Below are 24,224 nucleotides of genomic sequence, written 5' to 3'. Positions count from 1 at the left end.
CAAGTGCTGTATACAAGCAGTCTTGTGATTTTTGTCATCCAGCCTTGTGGACATTTGAGGAACAGCACAGCTACATAGAGAAGGGAGATTATTTAAAGGGGGGAAGACTTCAGAAAAAAAATTAAAAGATCTCAAAGTGGAAGTCGGCCTTCAAGCAGTGAGGGCTTTCAGTTGTGGTACTGATCAGCTCACCTTATACTAATTTTGCTTTGATTATTACTTTGTGAATGACTCTTAATGGCAGTGTAAATCTTTCAGTAAGTATTCACCTTAAGTCTATGTGATCAGTACCTTTGAGGATTAAGGACTATTAATAAAGAATTTCTACAGAGATTAGATGGGTGGTGCACGGAAGTACTTTGATGAGCCTTTCTGTGCTGTTCTATATATGGTAGTGTTCTTATTATAATCCCTTTAAACCAAATATATGTGACTAAAGGACATTTTTCCCATGACAACTATGTTTATTTACAGGTGAATGGTGGAACATATGGGAAGGTAAAATCAAGGTGGTGGACAGAATCGTTGAAGCTATAACAATCAACAGGATCATGAGACTACTTCTGATTTTCTACCTATTGTTGCAGTTCCAAAACACAAGAATGGAAACCTTAAAGGATTTGATTATTGTTAGGCATGAATCAGTTGTCGGAGTGAAAGAAGGTCATCGATTTACAGCATTCTGCAGACTGAGCAACATTGTTTCTGAATCAGGTACCTTTGATATTGAATGGGAACGAACCACAAATGGCCATACTTTGGAGAGAGTACTCCATCACTCACTCACACCTAATGAAGAAGTAGTCCAATATCTGTCTGAAAAGGTCAAAACAAGAGTGCGTGAAAGCTATCTCAATGCAAGTTTTTCCATCTTGCGCCTTAACCCAACATTACTTGAAGATAGTGGAAAATATTTTTGCTCTGTCAATGGTCTCAAAAGTCTCACTATCACTCTCGTTGTTTGTGTACCATTCAAGGATATTTTTGTAGACTATGAACCAAAGGAAGTAGTGGAAGGAAGTAGAGTGTCAATAAACTGTGCTGCCAAGAAAGGCTTTCCCGAGCCTTTGGTTCAGTGGATTGCTGCAGATGATGACATTACAAAAGAGGCAATCACTGTCATGGAAAAACTACCTGACAAAACATTTGGTATAAAAAGTTCTCTTGTGGTCAATGTTAAGAAGGGAGTAAAGTACATCTGCAGCATTTGGAATAAATACATTGAGAATTTGCTGGTGGACTGGGTATTGCCTTTGCCAGGTGTCACAGTTGCTACACCATATAAAAACATGGTAGGACTAGCTGGAAGTAGTGTTGAGCTGATTTGTGATGTTTCTATTCCGGAGAATGATCCAGTCACCATTGCTAATTTGGGTTTCTACTGGGTCAAAAAGAATTCAAATAGTAAGGAGCATTTGGTATATGCTTTCATAAATGAAGAGGAAGATCTAGCTAGTCAAGATCCAAGATTTGTGGACCGGGCTTTCCTGTACTGGGAAGATTTTTTGAATGGGTCTCCAGACTTGAAGATAAAAGATGTTACAATTGAGGACATGGGAGAATATATTTGTAGGGTTAAAAGAAATGATAAGATAATAGATGAAGATCTTTTGGAACTTCGAGTGGCAGCACCCTATAGTGAACCAATAATCACGTATGGACAACATTCATCCAACTTCCGTAACGTGTTCCTCATCTGCACAACTAAAGGAGGATTTCCTCTGGGAAACATCAGTTGGTTAGCAGATAATGGCAAAGACATCACCTCTCGTGCAAAAACAGTCATTAAGTTGTCAGATAGGTATTTTGATTTCAGAAGTGGCCTGCATGTTTCAGTGGCTGAGGGAACTCGGTTCACCTGTGCCATATCAAATCCTTGGCTGCCAGACAAATCAAGCTCAACAGTAACTTTTATTAATGAATAAACGGTGAGTGCATCTATATTTACTGGCTTGTGGTGTACATGTATGAAAAAAAATTGTATGGTTTTTTAAATAAATGATTGAAAATGCTACTCCTTGTATAATAAGACTATTAGGTACCATTGATTCATCCACTAACATTGCATTCCTCCAGTGGATATAACCATAAATTCTCTTTCAATGTACTCACTCAATCACCACATTTGATCCTACTGATGCCATTCCATGGACAATGAAATTCTTCTTTTAATTCTCTAAACAGTGGAATATGAAATTACTTACCACTTTGGCATGAAACAGATACGGCAGATCAGAGGCTATTATAGCAACTATCCATTTCCATTCATTGCAAGTGACAATTGGTAAGTTTCCATAATAGCCAGCCAATTCACTTTGTCAGTTCACATCAAAGCGGCAAGTTGAAAATCAACCCCAGTGTTTTTTTGCACCTCTTTATTCAAACACCATATTATCTTTGATGGTTCCACTTTTAATCATGCTTAACCAGTTATTGACTTTTTTGGCCTCATTTTGTCCTCTAGGTACACCTCTACATTGGCAATGCCTAATTTCATTTTTTTTTTTGCCCACAACATCCTTTAATTCTTTGTAAATCATCTATTTACGTAGCATCCAGAAATGACCCAAGACACTTCATGGGAGAATTATAAATCAAATTATGATTCCAAGCCATATAAAGAAAATTAATATTTGGTTAAAGAAGTAGATGTTAAGGTTTGCCAAAAGTGGAAACATGACCTAGAGAAGCAGAGGGGAGCAGAGGATTTATTCCACAGCTTGAAGGATAGGCAATCAAAGACATACTCAGTGTGTGTGGAGTGATTAATGTCCGGAGTGGACAAGAGGCCAAAATTAGGGGAATGCAGACTCTCTAGAGGTTGCAAAGCTGGAGAAGAATACAGAGCAAGCCTATGTTGAGAGTTGAACAAAGATGAACATTTTAAAAGCAAGATTTGTTTGAGCAAATATAGATCAATGAAGACAGAAGTGATCGAAGAACTGCTGTGAGGTATGGCACAGGTATCAGAATTTTGAATGGCTTCCAGGTTACAGAGGCTAGAATATAGAAAACCAGCCAGAAATCCATTGAAATAGGAGATTCTGGAGGAACAAATGCATGAATGAGGGTTTCAATTGTAGAGGAGCTGTGGCATGTACAAAGTTGGAAAAGAAATAGAGGAGTTTAGTGATGACACAAACATATGGTTGGAAGCTCATCTTGGAATAAAACGTAGGATTAAGATTGTGAACCAAATGTCTTAATATCAAATTTTTGTCAGAAATAGAATTGCTAACAAGGAACATAGTTCAAAGTGAAACCAAAAATATTGGCCCCAGTCTTTCCACACTTAATTGAAAGAAATTAAATCCAAATCTTAATACGTCATCCATACATGGTAAAGTGTTTCTAACATCTATCTCACAATACAGGATGCAAGTAAAAGATTTTTCTTCATAAAAATTATCTTTATTCATGAACCATTCACTGCAAAACATTATAAATTTAAAATTACAGTAAGTAGAATAGAATTAAGCTTTTCTCCACAGAGAATGTTCCACTCAGAGTTGCTTCAATACAATTGAAATACTCTTAATATACATATATACCAATATACATTCAGGTGTACTGATCACCAAATAAAAGCTTAATAATTTTCCCAACCCTCCCTGCTCCCCACCAGCCTTGCATTCTCTATTTTATTAACATTCGCTGTCAATTGTCTTCTGAATTTCCTTTATTGTTCCTCCGAATCTGCAAATATAGTATCTTCCACTACCCTATTTCTGCAAGTACCTCTTTTGAAGATATTACTTAAGACAAAGTGTGCATTTATATAGCAACATTCATGGTTGCAAGCCATCCCAAAATACCTTCCAACCAATGAAGTACTTTTAACTATGATCACTGATGCAGGAATTTACCCTCACTACATTCTCATTTTGTTTCATGATAGCACCAGTTACTCTTTGCTAGCCTCTTAAATTGGTGGAAACACTAAATTCCAGGAATTTATCATCTCTAAACCTTTGGCTTTTAATTCAAAGATGAGATAACAATCACTCAGTGACCATTTATCCTTTCATTTCCTTCACTCCTCTCACTGTTGTTGATGTACTTAGACCTTGAAATACAATTTCTCAAAATAATTTTAAAATTACAAATGAAAGAACTTCAACCATAACGATTTGTAGCATAAAATATAACCAAGCAGCTAAACTAAACAGAAATGGGAGTACAGTTAGCAATGGTAGCAGCTGATAGGAAGAATTGCCAAGAGGAGTCAAGGTGATAACAGAAGTAAGTGTAGCTAGTAATGATACTAATAAAAAAAGTGGACAGGAAATTATACTAAAATGATGGTCAATAAGACAGATAATTATTTTAAATAAATTAATCCTCAATTCTTCTGAATATTTAACAATTTCTCATAAGTCTAATATATTATTATAGTTTATTTACAAGTCCATTGCAACTTCTTCCAAATTTATTACACAGTTCTTACTCATAGAGTCATAGAGATGTACAGCATGGAAACAGACCCTTTGGTCCAACCCATTCATGCCGACCAGATATCCCAATCCAATCTAGTCCCACCTGCCAGTACCCGGCCCATATCCCTCCAAACCCTTCCGATTCTCCATACCTACTAGCCTTTCCTTTCACCCGAACAGGAATATACTTTCTCTGGATTCTCGTTGTCTGGTTCCTGAAGGCTTCCCATTTTCCAGCTGTCCCTTTACCTGCGAACATCTGCCCCCAATCGGCTTTTGAAACTTCTTGCCTAATACCGTCAAAATCTTCAGACTCTGGTGCCTTTTCCATCCTACCACTGGTACAGCTTTCTCCTTTAACAATTGCCAGTAGAATAAATCACAAAAGAAAGACATTAGAAAAAATGGGACTGAATTCAGTTACCAGTGAAAAAACTCTGCCATCAGAACTAAAAAGGAGAGCCTAACGTATGCCATGAGTGGTAGAATCCCAGGGCAGCATTTTCTCAACAGCAGACAATTAACAGACCACCACTGAGACAACTGGCCAAGTTGGCAGCTCAACACACTGCAGCCTGTCATGATTGAAGGAGAAAATCCCTCAATATTGAACTGTCCTTCGAGATGAGGTTTGTTCTGTTGAATAAGCTGCGATCAGGAGTGTAAGGCACATAACTGCAGTGGGATCATAATCATGGGAGCAGCTACTGGCACTGTGGGAGGGTCTCATTTTGAATGAGCTGTCTTTATGGAGAAATGCTATCCCGGGAATTTACTGAGAGATTTAACCTGTCAGACTTCCAAAGCTGCTACAGCCACTCCTAAACCTTGACTCTTAATTGGACATTCAAATGAGGCATTTCGCTATCCAGTGCACAGCTATGCTGCTGAAGTTCCCGCTACTGATAATATATAACAGCAATGAGAAGACATTAAAATTTTCTCATCATATTAATACTCACCCACCTCCCAACCATAGAAGTAGGCAATGTAAATGGCAATAGAGAATTGAGGGATACAGTAAGAAGAAAGGTGAATTGAATCATTTTATTAAATGATTCTTTCATATTCACTTCAATTCTTTTTTACTTATTCATTGAATGTGGATATTGCTGGCTAATCCAACATTTATTGTCCATTGCCTAGTGGGCAGATAAGAGTCAACTGCATTACTGTGGGTCTGAAGACACAGAGACCAAACTGGGTTAGGATGTCACATTTCCAACCCTGTAGGACATTAGTGAACCAGACATGTTTTTGCGATAATTGACAAAAGTTGTCATTAAGTTGAATTCAAACTTCATTATCTGTCACCTACAATTATTCATTTTTCATTACATTTTAATATGAAAACAGTTTTCAATAAGTAGATTGAATCATACAGTTCAAAACGAAAAGTTTTATCTTCAACCAGTCAAAGATAGTGAACAAAACTTTGTTTCAACTTCAGGATTTTAAGCAGCAAAGCAACTGAAGACCAAACGTCCATGGTGACACAGCCTGGGAGAACGCTGATCTTTCTATCCCTGCTGGTCTCTAAGCGAAAGGAGCCTCTGTATGTTTGGCTTTGTCTCTGCCTCCAGCAGAATCTTCTGCTTTTCAAATCACTCCAAAACAGAATCTTCTGCTTTGCAAATCACTCCAAGCAAGTGACAGTTAGTTTGGTTCAGAGTGACAGAAGTATGGCAGAGTCTGTGAGAACCTCTTAGGAGACCTCCTGTAGTAGTGAAAGAATCCCACCAAACTGTAACCATAGAAAACTGCTGCTGGCAGACTGTGGCTCCCTGCAGTGCTGAATCTGCATGATTACAGCTAAGAAGTTGTTCAAATTATAAAAGTGGTTTTCCATTACTATTTTGATTTCACCTCACTGTCTGGGTAGAATATTAAATATCCTTAAAGTAACATTTTATGTTTAGAAAGTAGATTTCATGTCATTCTTTCAGGGTTTTTAAACTAATAATTCAATTACATAATTGTAAAGCCAATCATTTTTTCCAATAAATATTTTGCAGTCTTCTCAGTTTCTTGGTATTCATTTTTTAAAGACATTAGTTCGTTTTGGTTATACTTGTACTGGAATTAGTTACTCTGCCATACCTCAAATAAATAGCCATTCTTCTCATGAGTTTAAATAGTGTTTATGGAGAGGCTTTCAAAATCAAAACCAAGCGGAATTCTGTTGTCAGCTGTCACAGTGCAACTTTTACAGTGATGCACGGAGTGCTGAAATTTAAAGGGACGTTTTCTTCATTCAAACGTATTTAGCAAAATTTATTTTGGACTATGATTACTGCCAACTCAACTGTAAGGGTGCATTCAGCACATGTGCAGTTCCAGTTCATGATATCACAGCATTCCATCAGAAATGTTGGATTAACAACTTGTGGAACACAATGATTGTTCACTTAGTTGATGGCCACGGTGGCTCAGTGGTTAGCACTGCTGCCTCACAGCACCAGGGTCCCAGCTTTGATTCTGGCCTCAAGCAACTGTCTGTGTGGAGTTTGCACATTCTCCCTGTGTCTGCGTGGATTTCCTCCAGGTGCTCCGGTTTCCACCCACAGTCAAAAGATGTGCAGGTCAGGTGAATTGGCCATATTAAATTGCCCATAGTGTTAGGTGCATTAGTCAGAGGGAAATGGGTCTGGGTGGGTTACTCTTTGGAGGTTGTGTGGACTGGTTGGGCCAAAGGGCCTGTTTCCACACTGTAGGGAATCTAATCTAATTTAATATACATAGTCGACATTTGGCTCAGTGTGTGCCCCAGGGAACAGACCCAAGAGCATAGAGGTAAAAACAATGATTGCAGATGCTGAAAACCAAATACTGGATTAGTGGTGCTGGAAGAGCACAGCAGTTCAGGCAGCATCCAACGAGCAGCGAAATCGACGTTTCAGGCAAAAGCCCTTCATCAGAGCATAGAGTCCTGTGTCGGGACAAACCTTGACAAAAATCATTGCATCTCTCTCCAGACTTTCTTTGCAAAGACAGATTCCAGAAAGAGATCTGCGACAGTGTCAAACCATTTCTCCCCACCAAACACCCTGCAGCTGCTTTGAGGGCAGACAGAACATGAAGGATTTCACAGGCAATACCCTTCTCACCACCAGCCAAGTGATGTCTTGGCGCTTTTGTGTAAGAGATATCTTTGGTTTGTTTGGATAAGAGTCAAATTCAAATGTTTGTTTGTTTCCTTGATATGCTACTACAGAACCAAACTGCATTTGTGACTATGTATATACATAGAACATAGAACTTAGAACATTACAGCACAGTACAGACCCTTTGGCCCTCACTGTTACTCTGACCTGTGGAACCAATCTGAAGCCCATCTATCCTACACTGTTCCATTTTCCTCCATATGTTTATCCAATGACCATTTGGATGATTATATACACAAAGACTTTATTTATGAATAAAATATATTTTGGACATAAATACAGTTTATTTTTTCCCTAAACTTTTGCACTGCTAAAGACATTGAGACTACCAATCTGCCCACATTCTTCACCCTTTAAAATGTGTAGATGTGTAAGTAATATTAAAGGTGTAGGAATTACAAAGATGTATAGATGTGCAAGTAATATTAAAGGTGTAGGAATTACAAAGTTTAGCTGCAGGAGCTGTGCTGGAATTTGTACACACCATGGCCATCAAATGAAGCAAGAAGAAAGTGGAGAACGGGCAGCAAAAGGATTGAAAAATGGAATTGACATGGAAAGGGGAAATGGGTGGTGAAGGAGAGGTAGCAACAAGACTGGTCTTTTCTAATTCAAGTTCCAACTTTGGGTTGCTGTGCAGGAGCATAATGATGAAGTTAACAGCACCAAGTTCCTGTTTCAGTTGTTGGCTGGAGTTAAAAAAAAACCTATTTGGGGAAAGAGTATAATGTGAAGATGTAAGTAAACCTTTTGTGCCACAGTGATACTAATTCATCAATGAGGGCTTGACCTTGCAACACAAATGATATAAAGTGATTGAGGATCTTATCTCTCATTTCACAAAAATACTTTTCTTTTAATGATCTGTCATTCTTCCTCTTTAACATTGGAAATAAAATTCTGTGGATGTTGGAAATGTGAAATAAAAACAAAATCATGGTAGAAATATTTAACAGGTTAGCCATCATCTATGAACAGGAAAACAGAGTTCATATGATCTTTAATGATCTTTGGCCAGAACTTAATGTTTTTCTGACAGTTTAATGTAATGTAAGCCGTTACATTGTAAGCTTTAGATTTTTATCTGCTTTTTGAATATTTTAGAATAAAAAAAACTGCTTTATTTGATTATCACCTACATAAAGCTGATGTATAATCATGTGTAGTGGATTCCAGTTAAGAATAGACACCACGATAATAAAATCTGTCAAGTGATATATGGAAACACTGGTGTCAACACTTATGTCAATACTTGTGGAGGTATTTTTAAAAAAATATGTTTTGTATTCCTCTTCCTACATCCCTAAACTTCCCCAAGGAGATTTTTTTTTACAATCCTACTGGTACATGCAGTTCATCATTTCCCAACTGCCCAGACTTTATGTGTGGGTCCTGACAATGTTCTGGAATAGTACTGAAGACATATGCTCCAAGACTTGCCGTGCTGCCAATTAAGCTGTTCCAGTGCACCATGGCACTGGCATCTAAGCAGTAATTTGCACAGGAAAAGTTCAACTGGGCCAATTACAGCCCCATCGATCTGCTGTCAATCATCAGCAATGTGATTGAAGGGGTCATCAATGATGCTATCAAGCAATACTGGTTTAGCAATGACCTTCTTACTAACACTGTTTAGGTTCTTCCAGGGTCTCTCAGCTCCTGACTTCATCGCATCTTTAGTTCAAACATAGACAAAAGTATTGAACTCCAGACATGAGAGAAAGGTTGTCCTTGACTGAGTGTGGCATCAAGGAGACCTAGCAAAACTGGAGTCAAAGGGTAACAAGGGAAATCTTCTCCACTAGTTGAAATCATAGCTACACGTAGGAAGATGGTTATTGGGCCCCAGTACTGATCCTTGTTGTGTAACATGTTACATCTTGGCAATCAGAAATTGACCCATTTATTACTACTTGGTTTTCTGATACTAGCCAATCTATTTTCCATGCCAAAATGTCATCCCCTATGACATAAGCTTCTACATTTTGAAATAACCTTTGATGTGATACCTCAACAAATACTATCTGGAAATCCAAGTTCAGTATACTCCTTTCATCCATTTATGCCTTTATCCATAATTCTTCAAAGAATATCAGTAAATTGGTTAAACATGATTTGCCCTTCAGAAAACCATCTGACACTCCAGTGCAGTACTGAGAGAGTGCTATACTATCAGGAGGCACCAACATTTGGATTGGATGGAAATCAAAACCCAACCAATTGAGTTGTCATAGTCTGATCAGTCATCTCTCTCACCAACCATCCAACTCTTATAAGGAATTAAATATCCAACAATATTGTGAGAAGTGAAGGAAAACTCCTTCCTTTGTCCTGGTCAAAATGAATCCCTCAATCAACATCACCGAAACAAATTACTTGGTTATCATTGTTTATAAGATTTTAAAATATAACAAGTGGCTGCCTTGTTCTTAGATTATAACTACATTTCAAAAGAATTTCATTGACTGCAAAGTGCTTTGGGTATCTGAACATTGTGAAAGGTGCTATATTCATGCATTTTTTTTCCTTTACCAACAATAACAGTCGAGGAAAAGGTTTGTTATTATTAATATAGAGGGTATGATCTTGACCCATTTGGATCTGATGACAGACTCTGAACTGGGCAATCAGGAGAGCCAGCGCCGCGTTGTGTTTATCTGCAACCGTGGCAACGGGAGGCACGTGATACTGAAATCGATCAGCTGGCTTGTTGCAATTATGTATCGGAACGAAAGGGGTTACAGCAAGACAGGGGAAATCCCGAGAGGGAGACAGTTTACATCGGATTAGATTCTCAATTAAGGCATAAGATTGCATATTTTTAAAAAAAGTAAAGTTGCATACTACACGTCTGAAAAGAAAAAGGCGGAGCTTATTCTATTCGAGTTTGAGGGAACAGCTTCAGTTGATCTGCTCTAGAAAGGTGAGTGTTTATTAAGCTAAAACATTATCAGCAGCAGTTGGACTGCAGAAAGTACACCGTTCAAAGGAAGGTGACTTCAAATTAAACAGTGCTTTTATTCCTCAACTTGCATTTGCCACACTATTTACTCATAAAAAATTTAAGGGAAACCCGTTACCTGATCTAACGAAATTAAATGGTGGAGGAGACTTGCAGTGGAGACGAGGGAGCAATAGGATAACAGGCAGGATATAACACTGTTGGTGTTCACTGTAATTTAATGAATGTATTCTTTATTGTCAGGATAGTGGTAATATCAAGGAGGCCCGGCTTTAAGTCCCACGTGATCCAGAGGTGTGTTATAACATTTCTGAACAGTTTTCTTTAAAAAAAAATCCTGCTTTATGGATAGTGGCTGTTTTATTGGTCATTGAGTTGGAACTTTTTAAAGGGACAAGTTGGATTCTTCACTGATAAGGTTCTACTTAGTATAGACACCTCTTGAGAATGCGCTTTAAGTTGCCCTGTGCTTAAGTATCTGACTGTTCCACAAGGTTAGAAAAGCTAGCAGGGCATTTATTAACTAAATGCAAATATTTAAGCATGTCTAATTTGGTAAATATTTTATAAACTTTGCCCAAAAGCAACATAATGGGAGGTCAAAGCAATAACTCTGGTTTCTCGCCCCCGGGCTGAGAGTCGGTCTCCTGTATTGATGCAGTTAAAAGCATGAATGCTGCTGCTGTAATCTGTGTAACAGTTTAAAAGATTTGCCAATCATATGACAACCATTCGGTGGTTATAAAGGGATTTTATGTTATTCCGTTGCGTGCTGCTTTTTTGTAAATACTCATTAAAATGGATGAACTGCAAAGTGGCTTCTGACTTGGAGCCAAATTGGAATCTCTCCTATTTGTGTGAATTGGGCCTATTTAATTAGCCCGGTTAGGTACTTCTACCACACAAGGGCCAAGGCGGCTTATAAAGAGTGTACTGTGCTCAACTTGAGTGTAAACTATTGAATTATATCAACGACATTCTGTCCTAGATTAGAAAATGGACAGATGCACAGACGAGGATGAAAGGAGATTTGATGAAGGTCTTGATTTGTTATGCATATAAAAATAACCAGTCCCCAAATTCTTTCAATTAATTATTTCTTCTGAGCTATTCTCCTCCTTACACCGCTCCTTTCCAAACAAACCCTCCTGTCCGATCTTGGCTTTTTGTTCACCATCTTTCAGACTGCTGATTTTCAAGGGCCGCTGTAAACTGAACAAGAATGCAATTTTTTTCACACTGCTGTCGCTATTGAGTTCGTCTTCGCGAATCTGCTTCTCTAAACTGAAGTGAGGGAGATTCTGTAGTGAATCTCTGACATGCCCTCTTTTTTTAAAAAAAAAATTAGCTGATTTTTTATAAAAGCTTTCTGCGGGAACGTGTTAGTTATATTTACTTGAGGTAGGGCCGAAGATGACAGCGATTTTGAATTTCTGCAAAAAAAAATAGAAATCTCCATCGAATAACCAGTTTTGAAAGTATCCCCACAACTCGTTTAATTTGCAGACGAGAAATAATATGGGCTATTTGTTCAACAAACCACCTGTCTCTTGTAGAAATTGAATACTGTAGCGACGTCTTGGATGAGTTTGAGGTGCTGAAGGGATTTGTACCTTTACCCAAACATGAGTTTATTGCGAAGAAACAAAATGCGGATAGATGGTGTTTACAGTAACTGAATTAGCGTTGCATACATCTGGGGGTCGGATTTTAGAATACACTATTCAAGAACTAAGATTTGCGTCCAATTGTCTGAATCTGAAGATATTAATTAACCTCTTTTACGGGTGGGGGAGTCATAAGCTTTAATGCTCAAGTTGTTACTTCGACATATTATTTTATGCAGTTAAATATTTGACCTCTGTGCCTTACACTGGGGGTTGATCAAAGTTAGAAAGTAGTTAAATGGTGATGAAAACTGGCTTGTTCTGTTATTCAGGGTTCCAGTTCAGGCTCTGAGAGGGGGGATCTGAATGAAATTAATATTAGTAAGAAAATGGTATTGGAGAAATTGTTGGGATTAAAGGCAAATAAATCCTCAGTCTGATAGTATACATCCCAAAGTACTTAAGGAAATGGCCCTAGAAATAATTGATACAATGGCGGTCAACTCTGGAACAGTTCCAATGTACTGGAAGGTAGCAAATGTAACCCCTTTTATTTTGAAGGAGGTAGAGAGAAGAAAGGGAATTATAGAGCAAGTAGCCTGATTTTGGTTGTGGGGCAAAATGCTAGAGGCTGTTAATTTAAAAAAAGTCATAGCTCTTGGAAAACCGTGACAGAATCAAACAGAGACAGCATGGATTTAGAAAAAGGAAATTTGATACTTGACAAATGTCGAACTTTTCAAGGGTGTAATTAGCAGAGTTGATGGTAAGCCAGTAGATGTGGCTTGCTTCAGCTTTCAGAAAGGCTTTGGTGAAGCACATGAGATTGGGGGTAATATACTGACATGGATAGAGAACTGGTTGGCAGACAGGAAACAGTAGAAGTAAGTGGATCTTTTTCAGTGTGGAAGACAGTGAAGTGGTATATCACATGGATCAGCGCCAGAATCCTAACTCTTCACAATATATATTAATGATCTAGATGAGGGAACAAAATGTAATTTCTCCAAGTTTGTAGCTGACACAAATCTGGATGGGAGGGTGAACAGTGATGTGGATGCAGAGATGCTTTAGTATAATTTGGACGAGTTGAGCGAGTGGTTAAATGCATGGCAGAGGAAGTGTAATGTGGATAAATGAATTACCTACTATAGTAGCAAAAACAGAAAGGCAGATTATCATCTGAATGGTGATGGATTGGGAACGGGAGGTACAAAGAGACCTGTTCATTCTTGTACATCATTTGCTGCAAGATTGCATACAGGTGCAGCAGAAGGTAAAGAAGTCAAATAGTATGTTGGCCTTCAAAATGAGAGGATTTGAATACAATGGCAGGAATGTCTTGCTGTAATTGTATAAAGCCTTGGTGAGACCGCACCTGGAGTACTGTGTGCAGTTTTGATCTCCTTATCTGAAGAAGTGTTCTAGCTATATAGGGAGTGCGCTAACAGTACAGGCAAGGACTGATTCGGGATAGTCAATGTGGCTTTGTGTGTGGGAAATCATGTCTCACAAACTTGATTGAGTTTTTTGAAGAAGTAACAAAGAAGATTAATGAGGGCAGAGCAGTAGATGTGACCTATATGGACTTCAGTAAGGCATTCGACAAGGTTCCCCATGGGAGACTTAATAGCAAGGTTAGATCTCATGGAATACAGGGAGAACTAGTCATTTGGATACGGAACTGGCTTGAAGGTAGAAGACAGAGGGTGGTGGTGGAGGGTTGTTTTTCAGACTGGAGGCCTGTGACCAGTGGAGTGCCACAAGGATCGGTACTGGGCCCTCTACTTTTTGTCATTTACATAAATGATTTGGATGCGAGCATAAGAGGTATAGTTAGTAAGTTTGCAGCTGACACCAAAATTGGAGGTGTAGTGGACAGCGAAGAAGGTTACCTCAGATTACAACAGGATCTTGATCAAATGGGCCAATGGACTGAAGTGGCAGATGGAGTTTAATTCAGATAAATGTGAGGTGCTGCATTTTGGGAAAGCAAATCTTTACAGGACTTATATACTTAATGGTAAGGTCTGAGGAAGTGTTGCTGAACAAAGAGACCTTGGAGTGCAGGTTCATAGCTCCTTGAAAGTGGAGTCACAGGTAGATAGGATAGTGAAGAAGGCGTTTGGTATGCTTTCCTTTATTGGTCAGAGTATTGAGTACAGGAGTTGGGAGGTCATGTTGCAGCTATATACAGGACATTGGTTAGGCCACTGTTGGAATATTGCGTGCAGTTCTGGTCTCCTTCCTATCGAAAAAATGTTCTGAAACTTGAAAGGGCTCAGAAAAGATTTACAAGGATGTTGACAGGGTTGGAGGATCTGAGCTACAGGGAGAGGCTGAACAGGCTGGGGCTGTTTTCCCTGGAGCGTCAGAGGCTGAGGGGTGACTTTATAGAGGTTTACAAACTTATGAGGGGCATGGATAGGATAAATAGACAAAGTATTTTCCCTGGGGTCAGGAAGTCCAGAACTAGAGGGCATAGGTTTAGGGTGAGAGGGAAAAGATATAAAGGAGACCTAAGGGGCAACTTTTTCACATAGAGGGTGGTACGTGTATGGAATGAGCTGCCAGAGGATGTGGTGGATGCTGGTACAATTGCAACATTTAAGAGGCATTTGGATGGGTATATGAATAGGAAGGGTTTGGAGGGATATGGGCCGGGTGCTGGCAGGTGGGACTAGATTGGGTTGGGATATCTGGTCAGCATGGACGGGTTGGACTGAAGGATCTGTTCCCATGCTGTACATCTCTATGACTCTACTGGACTGATTCCTGGGACGGAAGGACTGACATATGATTAAGATTATATTCAGTAGAGTTTTGAAGAATGAAGGGGGATTTCATAGAAACCTATAATATTACAGCGGGATTAGGCACGGTAAAACCAGGAGTCACCATTTAAGGATACTTGGTAGTCGTTTAGAACGGTTGAAGAGAAGTTTCTTCACCGAGGTTGAGCCTGTGAAAGTCTCTGCCACAAAGTGGTTGATCAAAGTTTGTGAGAAGATTTGTAGCTTGGGTGCTCGTTGTTGTGGTTCTGTTCGCCGAGCTGGGAATTTGTGTTGCAGACGTTTCGTCCCCTGTCTAGGTGACATCCTCAGTGCTTGGGAGCCTCCTGTGAAGCGCTTCTGTGATCTTTTCTCCGGCATTTATAGTGGTTTGAATCTGCCGCTTCCGGTTGTCAGTTCCAGCTGTCCGTTGCAGTGGCCGGTATATTGGGTCCAGGTCGATGTGCTTGTTGATTGGCACTCATCCACTGATTCAATCAACAAGCACAATCAACAAGCACATCGACCTGGACCCAATATACCGACCACTGCAGCAGACAGCTGGAACTGACAACTGGAAGCGGCAGATTCAAACCACTATAAATGCCGGAGAAAAGATCACAGAAGCGCTTCACAGGAGGCTCCCAAGCACTGAGGATGTCACCTAGACAGGGGACGAAACGTCTGCAACACAAATTCCCAGCTCGGCGAACACAACCACAATACAAAGTGGTTGAAGCCAAAACATTTGATGTTTTCAAGGAGATATAGTTCTTGGGGCTAAAGGGATCAAAGGGTCTGGGGAGAAAGCAGGAACAGGGTACAGAGTTGGATGATCAGCCATGATCATGGCAGAGCAGGTTCAAAGGGCTGCATGGACTACTCCAATTTTAATGTTCTTTATTTGATCAGCCTGAAGGATGGAAAGCAGTAAACCACAGCAAAGCATTCCGGAAATAGTGAAGACCTCAGTCTTATGAAACTAGAGGTGAAACCTGCATGGCAATTGCCATTTTCTTTTGAAAACCATGCTACTGAGAATTGTTTTAATGCAATGGGGACATGAAATGCATCACCATGATAAACATTGCATTGTTTTAGTTTCCTTATTTTCCCAAAGGGCTGCATATTTTCTGTGGGGTTGCGGTGGTTACAAAATAGTGCCCAACTATTTTGATGTCAGATATGTCATATGGTATGTCCATTCAGTACACTGAGCTGATGCTCAATATGAAGTTACTGCCATTATTCCCCCTCTTTAAAAAAACAAATGTAGGAAACTACAGGGCCTAGTGTGGTTGAGGAAAGCCAATTATTGGTCTAATCAAAAAGGATTCTTGTAAGTTAACAAATATAGTTCACTGCAACTAGTTACAGGCTATGTGCTAGTGATAGATGTTGTTAGAGACTTTGAGGACCAGTTTATTTGGTCAAGACTCCAAGCTATTCAGCCCACCAGTCCAATGACCTCATCTTAGGTGGTACTTCTAACACTGACACTGATCATTTTTCGTCATATACATTCCATCATTATTTACACAGTTGTATAATAATAACTAAATTTACCAATATCACATTTCCATCAGTTCCCTATGAAAACTACTTCTTCTTTTACAAATTCAAGGAATACAGAGTTATCTTCAGACTTGAGATCTGAGGTTTGGTGAAAGACTGTTGTCTCTGATATTGTTCCTAATGGTGTCTAAGACATACAGTTTGCTTTGAGCTGGAGGATATTGAATCTCCTGGAATTCCTTCAAGGAAGACACTCATCCTGCCTCTTTCAGTGCCTGATTCCCTGAAACAGGCAATTTCTACCATGCGGTCTCTTGAAACATTGAGTATTGGTCATCCCTTTCGGTGACAACTTCTTTAAAATTGTGCACACATCATCTTGAATTTGTTATCAATATCTTTCTTTCTCAGTCTGCTTATAAACTTTTCTAATTCAACATGTTGATTGGCTTAGATTCTCTTTCCATTCAGTAATTTGCATTATTGGTGAAACCAACATGTTTGCTTTTTCAACTCTGCAATTTTAAGGACTTCTTGCAGCTTGGCATGATCTCTCTCAGTTGCTGCATATTCTTCCTGGGAAAACAATCAAATAATTTGCTTGAACATGTCCTATTTGAATCACATCTGACATCAGATTCAAATGTCATAGCCATTTGTTCACAAAGCTGTGTTGCACTCAGTTTCTTCAGTTATAGGTTTGTCATATGGAGTATGCTGTTCATTGACTATTGTATTGAAAACCTTACTGGCTCTTGCAGTCTGAGTACTCTACACTGTTAGTACCAATGTTTCCCACTCCCAGTCCAGTAAAGTCACAGGTTCACACCTCATTTCTTGTGCCAACGTTTTGTTTAGGCTACGCGATGAGTCTAGGAAGACTTATGTAATATTCTGCCAGCTGTCCTATGACCATTTCTCGATTGGCTGTTCCATAACTTTTCATTATTTAACTTGCATTATTTGATGATTAAGGGCAAGGTATGTTTCCTACTCAAATAAATACTTAATAGTCAAGAATTTTTATAAGTTCTCTACTATTTGATATCCACTGGACAGTTGCTTGTAGCATACCATTTAATCTTGAGTATTACATAGTTGCATTTTGACTGTAAGCAGTGTTTTCTTAACTGTTGCTCGCAATCTGACTTGTCTCACTCACCATTTATCTACTTGCCAAAATGCAAGACCTGGATCCTCTAATTTTGAAAAGATAATTTTCAGTTTTCTTCTGTCTTGCAGACTGTTCTACCTTATTAACCTCTGTGTGGATAGCTATTTGATTTCTTGCTTTTCTCAATGTTCCACTTCTGCCCATTTTCTGAAAGCCCTATTGTGAAAAATAATTCACTTTTTAAATTGCTGACAGTGCCTTATGCCTGTCCTAGTTACTTTATTGGTTTTTCATGTATCATTTGTGATTTTTATCTTAACAATCAAGTGGAATTTGCTGATCTCCTACATCATGGTCGTTCTTCTCTTGGGATTGTCTTTAGAGTCATAGAGATGTGCAGTTCGGACACTTCGGTCCAACTTGTCCATACTGACCAAATATCCTAACCTAATCTAGTCCCATTTCCCAGCACTTGGTCCATATCCCTCTAAACGTTTGCTATTCATATACACATGCAAATGCTTTTTAAATGCTGTACTTTTACCAGCATCCATATACGTACCACCCTCTGTGAAAACATTGTCCCTTAAGCCAATTTTATATCTTTCTCCTCTCACACTAAATCTATGCCCTCTAGTTCTGGACTCTCCCATCCTGGGGAATAGACCTTGTCTATTTGTCCTATCCATGATTTTATAAATGTTTATAAGGTCAGCCTCCAATACTCCAGGGAAAACAGTCACAGTGTATTTAACCTCTCCTTGTAGCTCAAGTTCTCCAACCCTGGCAATATCGTTGTAAATAATTTCTGAACTTTTTCAAGTTTCACAACATCCTTCTGATAGGAAGGAGACCAGAATTGCATGCAATATTCCAAAAGTGGCCTAACCAATGTCTTGTACAGCTGCAATATGATCTCCCAACTCCTATACTCAATTCTCTGACCAATAAAAGAAGCATACCAAACTCCACCTTCACTATCCTATCTACCTGCGACTCTATTTCAAGGAGGAACTATTATTGACCATCTGAATGACCTTCTCTAGTCAAGTCTTCTTTGGAGTGGACTATGATAAATTTGACAGAATCATCAGCAACTCCAAAACAATTTTCTCTATGAACATAATCTTAGTCACCATAGTTACAGTTCTCCATTTATCTGTAAAAACTTTTAATGAAAACACCCTTCAATTCCACTGAATCCTGAATTCTTGTATAAAATATTTGCTCTTTCCAGCATTTTATTTTAGTTCATAGACTGAAATAATTGGCAAAGGCTTTTTGAGACTCTTCATGGGTACCTGTTGCTGTTTTTAATTCATGGTGAGGTATGACATCAATAAGACTCCCAACTGTGTGTAGCACTGAATTTCTTTGTTCTGCTTCTGATTTATCTTTATAATTTAGTAGCTGTTCCAGATCTCAATTTTTTCTTCTCCCTACAATGTCCAATTCTGTTTTATTTGGCCCATTTCTGAAATTGTCTTGTCAACACTATTTCTGATGTTAAATCCAGTTTTAAATATTAATAACCAGTTACAGGTTACTTTGATATTGATGTTATTAAACATTTTGATGAAAAACTAGATATTTGGTCTCACTCATTTTGACAACAATGTTCTGCTCATATCACCTCTTCATAATGAGTGGACCTTCTGACCCTGTATGAGTCTGAAATTGTTAATACCATATAAGAAGTGTAGTTTGCCAAATTACATTAAAAGTTACCCGATCCACTGGTTTATGGAGATGTTTATCTAATGCTAATTTTGAAGAACAAGTTCGCTGGGTAATAGTCAAGGAAAGCATCAAGCAAATAAATATACCTTATTTTATGCACTCCCTACCCCCAAAAAGTTTTCATTGACTTTTCAAAATGATGTTCATTCCAGTTATTTTGTGATGGTGATGGTAACAACCCAAATTTTCTTTCAATGTATGACTCTATGATGCAACTGACCTGGAATTGTTCCCAGTCTTATCACTAATAAGTTGTAATTTTAGAATTTAATGTGCTTGACCACATTATAAATGCATCCTCGGTGGCCATTGAGTCCTGGCTGGAACCTGAACAGAGATTTTCTGGCGAAGAAGTCAGGATACTACCCAATACACCTCAAGAGGTTCCACAGTTGAATAGATTAGGATATTCACTTTTTTATCTCTTCTATAATTAGCAATCATTGAGCAACATTTTGGAGACCTGTTGAATGTAAGACCATTCTTCAGGTCCTGAGGGCATGCTATTGGGAAAAGAAAATGTTTAAACAGATTTTTAAACTAGCTGGCCACCAGGGAGTTAAGGTTCTCTTGAACTACATCATTAGCTAGGTTCTCTTTGGGTCTTCAAATATAATAAATACATTAGCAGGGGCACTGTCTTTACAAAACATGTGGTATGCTTGCATTTTAATTGGAGGTAGAAAATAAGTGGAAGAGATCTGTGTAAGCTTCAGCCTAACAGCAAGAACTTAAACTGAGTGGTGCAGAAAGAATGTATGACAAACTCTGAGATGTTGACAATGTGAACACTTTTTTTTTTGGCTATTCCTTGCTGAACTCATTAAATGCCTTTTTTCATAAATATAGTTACACATTCATTTCTTTAAATGAGCAAATATTATAATGTCAGTGTGACTTTTTTTTAATGATTTGAAGCATCTGGCTCATTTCTTACTAGTGAAGATTTTTTCCAAATTGTATTGCTTCACTACCATGGCTACAAATGTCAGTGATAGTATGTTAATACTCTACACATTAATGAATCATAGTGTTACTTTCACAAGGATGTCTTGTCTTTTATTGGAGAACATTTTTATCTTTTCAAAGGAGGGGACTGATGTGGATGAATCACGAGCAAAATTTTGTTTTGCTCATGTCTAATTGTCCTTCAGAACTTCTTGTGAGCCGCACTCTTAAATGTCTGCAATCCAAGTGGTGTAATTAAGCCTACAAAACCGGGGGGAAGTTTGATCCGGCAACCATAAAGGAATACCATCGTGTTTCAAGTTAAGTTGGAGTGTGACTTGAAGGTGGTGATAATGGTGCTTGCACTGTCCTCAACTTTCTAGGCAGTACACACCATGATTTGGATATTGCATATGACATGCACTACCACTACTGTATATGCATGGGGTGCTAATTGAGCAGAGGTGGAACTATTACAAATCGGATGGTCGATACCTGGGCAGGACTGGAACCGACGTCCTAGGGGGTGCTTTTGCTAACGCTATTGGGGAGGCTATAACAAATGTGGCAGAGGGATGGGAACCAAATGAGGTGGTTAGTGGACAGTAAAGAGGTAATAACTAAAGCCTGTAAGGAGCTAGACAATGAAGTCAGTGACTAAGGGGAAGAGTAGGCAGGGAGCAGAAGATGAACACAGAGGGACAGTGTTAAAGTGGAGATTTGAGATGGCCCAGGGAATCCCTTGTGGACTCAAACCTGTAAGCCTCTCTCTTGGTTTGTCCCAGAGATCGTACACTTTGGAAATGTGAAATAAAAACCTCTTACAGTTTTTAGTTTAGTTTTAGTCATCCCCTTTTATGCACTAATCATATCACTATTACAACATAACACTGATACCTATAAGCTAAACTAACTAGGTTCTAATAACTTAGAAGAGTAGGGTACCAGCTGTTCAAGTGCCTCAGTAGGCTACTCCAATGTACTGATATAAAGTGGCTTCCTTTACACAAAAGTTTACAAAAACATTGCATGTTCTTAATTAGACAGATAATTATTGAAAGATAATAATTTGTAAGGAAGGAAAGTTAATTGGTACATCTGTGTGCGCTTGACAGATCACTCCTACAGGCCTTGAGCTATCCATCAGGTGGGAGAAACAAATCCAGCTGAGTTAGGCATCTGCTGGCGACATACGTTCCTATAAAGAAGTACCAGTCGAAATTAAATGGGAGATGTCATAAGGTAACTTTACACAGCTCGCATGTATGATATCATTGTTTTACAAAATGGCTTCTTAGCAAGGTGCAAACCTTTAACCATAAAATGGCTTCCTGACAGATTGTGTCAGAATCTCTTCAATGTTAGGTTTAGAATAATTTTAAGCTGGGAGCAGATTCTTGCTTTTTATCTTAAGCACAGAATCATTCTGTACCTGAGACTGAAATGTTACTGCAAGGTTGTATTTAAAATGATTAATTAGTCTCAAATTAAACTTCTTATTTAAATTTGAAACATAAAATTGAAATTAAGACATAAGATCGGACGAGTTAGAGTTGACAGTGGGGTGGTCTGTAGAGTCTGCTGCAAGAACAGCAAGTAAGTTAAGGCTTCATCAATATTACCTTTTAACAGAGTTTGTATTTAATAACTGGTAATGGCTACTCAATATCATCATAAAGTCCCATAATGCAATTAAATTCAATCCATAGCAGCTAAGCACTAAGAGTTAATTTTCTACAGCCTCCAATGGCCTTGGCACTAAAATGGTCTCTCTCTCTAATGTCCTTTTGAACCCTCAAGTCAGGGTTTTGTAACAGCAAAGATTTTTTTATATCTGCCTCGCTTGCAAGGGGTAAAAAGAATCCATTATAATTAACAGCATCTGACCATTAATTACAAAGCTTTTGATAGTACCGAATTTCGTTTCAGGGTCAGAATCAAACAGTCATTAATTTCATAAGGGAATGGCTGTGAATGTTATCAATTGTTGTCCTGTTCACACAGATTCACCGATGCTAAGGCATCCTGTTATCACTTAGTGAGCCCAGGTGTCCCAATCTTCTGCATTCCTTAAGTTTCCCCCTTTTTCTGAGCCTTCCTGCCTAAGTGTGTTTTATTATTCAGTATTACAGTTTAGTCTAAATGTTTAAAGACCAGTTTTAAGGCTATAGACTTTCTCAACAGGTGGTCTGAGGTGCGCTTGTTTTAATGGGTAGTAGGTAAGGCAGATGAACTTAGAACTTGGATTAGTACCTGGGAGTATGATGTTATTGCTATTGCTGAGACTTGGCTGAGGGAAAGGCAAGATTGGCAACTAAATATCCCAGGATATAGATGCTTCAGGTGGGATAGAGAGGGAGGTGAAAGGGGTGGACGAGTTGCATTACTGGTCGGACAGGATATCACAGCTATCCTTAAGAAAGGCACTATGGAGGACTCGAGCAGTGAGGCAATATGTACAGAGTTCAAAAATAGGTAACAATGTTGGGACTGTACTACAAGCCTCCCAAAACAGAGGTGCAATTTTGTAGACAGATTATGAAAAGATATCGGACCAACAGGGTGGTGGTGGTGAGAGATTTTAATTTTCCCAACATTGACTCGGATTCACTTAGTGTTAGAGGTTTAGATGGAGCAGAATTTTTAAGGAGCATCCAGGAGGGTTTTATAGAACAATATGTAAATAGTCTAATTCAGGAAGGGGTCATACCAGACCTGGTTGAATTTTCAGTAGGGAAATACTTTGGGAATAGTGATCACAATTCGTAAGTTTTAGAATACTCGTGGACAAAGATGAGTGTGGTCCTAAAGGAAAACTGCTAAATTGAATTAGGCCAACGAGAGCAAAATTTGGCAGGAACTGTGGGCTGTGGATTGGGAGCACCTGTTTGAGGGTAAATCCACATTTGGTATGTGGGAGGCTTTGAAAGAGAGATTGATTGATTGGAGTCCAGGACAGACATGTCCCTGTGAATGAGGGTTAGAAATGCCAAGATTAGGAAACTATGGATGTTAGGTGAAATTATGACATCGGTAAGAGGAAAAAGGAAGAATACGTAAGATTTAGATGACTGAAAACAGACAAAGCTTTGGAAAAATATTGGGAAAGTAGGACTAATCAAACTAATTAAGAGGGCTCCAAGGGGTCATGAAATATCTTTTGCAAACCGGGTTAAGGAAAATCCTTAACCCTTAACCAAGAGGGTAACTAGGGAAAGGGTTGGCCCACTCAAGGACAAAGTAGGGAATTAATGCGTGGAGTCGGAGAAAATGGATGAGATCCTTAAGTACTCTTTGCTTTGATATTTCATGAGGAGAGGGACATGCTGGATGTTGAGGTTACAGATAGATGTTTGATTACTTATGGTAAAGTCAGCATAAGGAGGGAGGAAGTGTGGATATTCTGAAAGGCATTAAGATGGACAAGTCCCCAGGTCTGGATGGGATCTGATGTAAATTCTAACTTTTGAGCTTCTACTTTTTGCACTTTCATTGAATAGCTAAGCTTGCTCTTCTAAAAATCATCACCAAACGTCCAGTTTCTCATTCCCAACAGTCGTCAGAACTGTCTTGAATTACTTCCTCCTCACAAATTTTGAAATCAAATGTTCACTTCAAATGTTCCCTGCTTTGTCCGATATCCAACACCTGTGCAACCTTCTTTTAAATCAACTTTTCTTTCCTTCCTGGTGGTGGAAAGTGATTAAAAATTTATTCACCTGTTGTCTTTCACTGTGTGTCACATCTGCACATACACATCATAGAAAAAATAAATAAGCCAACTCGTTCTGTCGTTGGGTTTCTGGTATTCTTGACTTGGTGTGATGCACTATGGGCTTGTACGAATGGTCAGTTCATGTGTGGGCCAGGAAACTGACAGGATCATGTGGGAAGTCAGTTTTATACTTTCAAACCTAAAGAGTTTGATGGTGAGTCAGGTGGTAAAACTTGTGTTATATCCGGTCCC

The 24,224-nt window shown here is 38.8% G+C and overlaps 2 protein-coding genes across 3 annotated transcripts in view; both read left to right on the top strand.

The window, feature by feature from the left end:
* The window catches only part of LOC140486969 (butyrophilin-like protein 2), a 209,582-nt gene extending 207,639 nt beyond the window's left edge, over window positions 1–1,943 (top strand). Inside the window, exon 2 of the mRNA XM_072586241.1 lies at window positions 475–1,943. Within this exon, the coding sequence (XP_072442342.1) occupies window positions 552–1,925 (1,374 nt within the window). The 5' untranslated portion in view covers window positions 475–551 and the 3' untranslated portion in view covers window positions 1,926–1,943. The remainder of the gene's footprint in view (window positions 1–474) is intronic.
* Window positions 1,944–10,330: 8,387 nt separating this feature from the next.
* Window positions 10,331–24,224, top strand: part of ttc34 (tetratricopeptide repeat domain 34) — a 77,110-nt gene continuing 63,216 nt past the window's right edge. The window contains exons 1-2 of one of the 2 annotated variants that reach the window (XM_072586238.1): window positions 10,331–10,523; window positions 21,373–21,499. In XM_072586238.1, the coding sequence (XP_072442339.1) occupies window positions 21,483–21,499 (17 nt within the window). In that variant the 5' untranslated portion in view covers window positions 10,331–10,523; window positions 21,373–21,482. The remainder of the gene's footprint in view (window positions 10,524–21,372; window positions 21,500–24,224) is intronic. The other variant, XM_072586240.1, reaches the window with a different exon arrangement.

Source organism: Chiloscyllium punctatum, chromosome 16, assembly GCF_047496795.1.
Source record: "Chiloscyllium punctatum isolate Juve2018m chromosome 16, sChiPun1.3, whole genome shotgun sequence".
In the NCBI taxonomy this organism is placed as follows: Eukaryota; Metazoa; Chordata; class Chondrichthyes; order Orectolobiformes; family Hemiscylliidae; genus Chiloscyllium; species Chiloscyllium punctatum.
The sequence above is the reverse complement of the archived record's forward strand: the minus strand, read 5'-3'. Positions and strand labels throughout refer to the sequence as shown.